The sequence below is a fragment of the Topomyia yanbarensis genome, chromosome 2, assembly GCF_030247195.1.
Source record: "Topomyia yanbarensis strain Yona2022 chromosome 2, ASM3024719v1, whole genome shotgun sequence".
NCBI lineage: Eukaryota > Metazoa > Arthropoda > Insecta > Diptera > Culicidae > Topomyia > Topomyia yanbarensis.
The window spans coordinates 469860680-469865635 of record NC_080671.1 but is presented as its reverse complement, the minus strand read 5'-3'; the positions used below and the strand labels follow the sequence as shown (position 1 = coordinate 469865635).

The window sequence follows — 4956 nt, the reverse complement described above, 5'->3', positions numbered from 1 at the left end:
GCATGGTCAGACCGCCATTGCAAATAATAAATTGATGCCTCGTGGTTGAGAGCAGATACATTTTGCATGCATGGTTTACAATAAAATTGTGATGTTCAATCTTTGTCGTCTTTGCTAAATTATAAATTGAGCCTTGTTTCGAGACTTTTGGATCGCTTAACCAATTTCTGCTGGAACAGTGTAGTTTGGGTCGTAAGTTCTATTATATCGCTGGGTTGGTTGCTAACTTCGAGTAAGGTCAAATAAGTCTTATTAGTACTGTTGAGGTGGTGCAGTGAGTGAATGATAAAAACTAAACGCATCCAAAATGCCGAGGGACGATCTAAGAATTCTGCTGAAGCAGGAGCGTACATTACGGAGCTCGGTAGACAATTTAAAATTATTCATCACCAACTACCGAGAAAACCGTGATCGAGGCTCACTAGAAATGCGAATCGCCAAGTTAGATCAGATTTACGATAAGTTTCTGGATGTAAGGATGCGTATTGAGGTACTGACTGACGAAGAGGAGGATGACTTTGCGGAGTCTGTTGAAACGGAGGAGGAACGGAAATCGCTGCGTATCTCAATTACAGAAAGGCGAGAGCAAGACAATGTAAAGGTTATTAGAGATTTTGAAAATGAGTACTATTCTTTAAAGCAATTATTGTTAACGTTAGCAGCTCCAGCAGGTAGTAGTCGCGATGTCGTGACAACACAATCTCGAGTGTCATCGATTCCTGAATCACAACTTCGAGTAAAACTTCCTGAACTCAAGTTACCGATATTCAGTGGTAAGTTGCGCGAATGGATAACCTTTCGTGACTCATTCGTCAGCATGATCCACGACAACGAGCATTTATCTACAATCGATAAATTCACGTACTTACGGACATCCTTAACCAGCGACGCACTGAGAGAAATTTTTTCCATCGAACTTACAGCTGCAAATTATTCCATCGCTTGGAACAGTTTACAAAGGACCTACGAAAACGAGAAACTCATCGCCAAGTCTTACTTAGATGCTTTATTCGCCGTGAATCCAATGGATAAAGAATCGTACGAACAGCTTAATCGCGTGGTTGGTGAATTCGAAACCAATCTCATGATGCTCCAGAAGATTGGGGTAGACACTAATGGAATGAGTACCATTTTGCAGCATATGGTGTGCCAGCGACTCGATTCGAACATTCTGCGGAGCTGGGAGAATCATCATAATTCCACTGAAATTCCAACATACAGGAATCTCATCGATTTTCTTAAGGATCAGTGCATGGTACTTCGTAGCATTGGGCTCGGAAGATCAAATCAAGGAGAATCCAGAAAACCAGTTCGTCTTCCCACACTGAGTCACATTGGTGCTCAACCATCTGCGTCGTGTCCTTTCTGTGAAGATCAGGTGCATTCCGCATTCAAATGCAACAAATTCACAAGGCTGAAAGTGACCGATCGAGTAGATGAAGCGAAACGTAAGTCGCTTTGTCTTAATTGTTTATCACCGGGACACATAGCCAAATTTTGCTCAAAAGGGTCGTGTCACACATGTGGGAGAAGCCATCACACCCTCCTGCACTCAGGCAACCCCTCAAACACACAGTCAAAACCAAATCAGAATCAACAACCGCAAACGGGAAAGAAGATTCAAACGCCCAACCCGCTACCACAGCAGAGTCAAGAAAACCCTCAGATTCAAGGCTCGTTAGCATCTACTCAGCAACCTGCTCGAAAAACAAATTCAGCAGCGAGTAACACTCAACCACAAACGTCGAGCACCACAGACTACCCTTCCACTAGCCATACTACAGTCCTCTCGTCCAATATGCAAACAGTTCCAAATACAGTTCTCTTGTCCACTGCTCTCATCAACATCAGCGACGGTCGTGGAAATACCACCGTTGCTCGAGCTTTGCTAGATTCTGGATCACAACTTTGTTTTATGTCTGAAAACCTTGTTCAGAATCTCAATTTTCAACGTCGTCGCGAATGCTTGCCTATCAAGGGCATTGGTCAAGCTAGCACCTGTTCCAAGCAATCAGTAACCGCTTGGATTCGTTCTCGTGTGTCTCATTACACCATTCCATTGCAGTTCTTTGTATTGACAAAGGTAACTGCGGATCTCCCAACAAGAAAACTCGACGTCAGCAAATGGAAATTCCCCAGCGGGATCGTGTTAGCAGATCCAGAATTCTTCAATCCGAGCACGATAGACATCATCATTGGAGCGGAAATTTTCTACGATCTTCTAATCGAAGGGCAGCACAAGCTAGACGAGGAAGGACCAACTCTGCAAAATACACAACTAGGCTGGGTTGTGTCGGGAAGTGTCTCCAAGGGTCGCAGCATCGATTCCACCATGGCCGCTGTTTCCTGCTCTGAGGAGAGGTTGGATGACTTACTCACGCGATTTTGGGATTTAGAATCGTGTCGGACAAAGGGCACAATGTCAGTAGAGGAAACCCTTTGTGAAAAGATGTACGATGAAATGACAACGAGAGACACTTCGGGAAGATTCGTCGTAACCCTTCCGAAAAAGCAATATCTAATCGACCGTCTTAGAGAGTCCCGTTCAATTGCGCTTCGAAGATTCGTGTCTCTAGAACGACGATTGAACGCCAACCCTTCTTTAAAGCAAACTTACAGTGAATTCGTCAATGAATATTTTGATCTAAAACACATGCGTGAAGTTCAAGTACAGCCAAATGAAGTAGAGTCATCACCCTTTCCATACTACATGCCACATCATGCTGTTGTACGACCTGACAGCAGTACTACCAAACTTCGTGTAGTCTTTGACGCATCCTGTTCCACAATGTCAGGCGTGTCTCTCAATGATGTCTTAATGGTAGGACCAGTGGTTCAAGAAGACCTACTTTCCACGGTAATCCGTTTCCGTATCCACAAGTTTGCCATCGTGGCTGACATAGCCAAAATGTATAGGATGGTCAACATCGCTTCGAATGATCATCGATTCCAAAGGATATTGTGGAGAGACTCCCCATCTGAGCCAATTCGGATATTCGAACTCACGACCGTCACCTACGGGACATCATCGGCACCATATCTGGCCACCAAGTGCCTCCAGCGCCTAGCAGAAAACGGAGCTGAATTACATCCGACAGCTTCGAAGATTTTGCTGAAGGACTTCTATGTTGACGATATGCTGTCTGGAGCAGATAGCGTAGAAGATGGCATCAAAATATACGGTGAAATGAATGAACTTCTGGATCCTGCGGGATTCACTCTCAGAAAATGGAGTTCGAACAGTTCTGAAATATTGGCAGCCATTCCTGAAATTCTTAAGGACGATCGTACGTCCCTGGAACTGGACTCCTCGAAATCGACTATTAAAACCCTAGGGCTTTCGTGGGAACCCAGCTCGGACTATTTTCGATTCTCTGTGCCTCATTGGAACGATTCTACTGAGATCAACAAGCGCATCATTTTGTCCGATTTTGCCCGCCTTTTCGATCCTCTCGGACTGGTAGGGCCAGTAGTAGTCCAAGCCAAGATATTTCTCCAGGATCTCTGGAAACAGAAATGTTCCTGGACAGAAACACTCAGCGAGGAACTTCAGCACTGGTGGCTGGAATTTCGACGCAACTTGACTGGACTTTCCACCCTCAAGGTACCTCGTTGGCTCGCTTTTGGCAATGATACGGTTTCAGCAGAAATTCATGGGTTTTGTGACGCATCAGAAAAGGCGTACGGAGCATGCATCTATCTTCGATGCACGACGTACGATGGTCTTGTATCGGTCAGGCTAATCACCGCAAAGTCCAGAGTTGCTCCACTTGACGATGTTCAACGCACAAAAAAGAAGATGACTATTTGGGAGTGGGCGTAGCGTATTGGTAAATCGATTGCCTTGTACGCAGCGCACCTGGGTTCGAGTCCCGACCCCGCACATAGGGTTAGAAATTTTTCCTAACAGATTTTTCTAACCCGAAGAGGCGAATGACCTTAAGGTTAAAACCTCTATAATTGAAATAAAAAAAAAAAAAAAAAAAAAAAGATGACTATTCCGCGTTTGGAGCTGTCATCTGCCCTTGTTCTAAGTCATCTATATGAAAAGGTGGTCAACAGTCTTGGCATCTCAGCTCAACCGTTCTTTTGGACAGACTCTACCATTGTCAAATGCTGGTTAGCCTCGTCGCCATCCCGGTGGCAAGCGTTTGTGGCGAACAGAGTGTCGGAGATCCAACATTTGACTCGATCTGGTGTTTGGAACCACATTGCCGGATCCGAAAATCCCGCAGACGTCATATCACGCGGAATGACACCCGATCAGCTAGCAGAATATCGTGTATGGTGGGATGGGCCTGAATGGTTACTCCGGCCAAGAAGGGTGTGGCCCATGACAGCACTAACAGACGTCAGAGAGGTTGATCAAACGCTACTGGAGGAGAAGCCCGTTGTCGCTACGCCAATTCAACATCATCAACCAAATGAAATCTTCCATCCACGATCAACATTAACAGCGCTAATTCGAATTGCAGCTCTGTGCCGAAGATTTGCTTTTAACTGTAGAAACTTCGATAATAGGAAAACAGGATACTTGTCATTCCAAGAACGAGAGGAAACCTTGTTGCAACTCGTAAAACTTGCACAGAAGGAAAGCTTTGGAGAAGAGATTACGCAGCTCTCGTTAAAAGGCGAAGTTAACTCATCATCTCGTCTAATTTCGCTTCGTCCAAAATTGACGGCAGGAATAGTCGTCGTAGGTGGACGGCTGGAAAACGCACTCGTTTCCCCTAGCAGAAAACATCCAATGATTTTGGATAATCGTCATCCACTTACTCTTCTGATTGCTAATCACTATCATCTTATATATCTACACGCTGGTCAACAACTTTTGATTGCCAGCATACGAGAACGATTTTGGCCTCTTCATTTGAGGAGTTTATGCAGAAAGGTGGTCGCATCGACTTTTAACACCTGAAATCGACAGCTCTTCCGATATGTGGACGGCTTTCGATT

General features: G+C 44.9%; 1 protein-coding gene across 1 annotated transcript; it reads left to right on the top strand.

Moving 5' to 3' along the window:
* The first annotated feature begins 307 nt into the window (after positions 1–307).
* LOC131681229 (uncharacterized) lies at positions 308–3823 on the top strand. The gene has a single exon (XM_058961932.1). It carries the CDS (start codon positions 308–310, stop codon positions 3821–3823), a length of 3516 nt encoding a protein of 1171 aa, XP_058817915.1.
* Positions 3824–4956: the final 1133 nt, after the last annotated feature.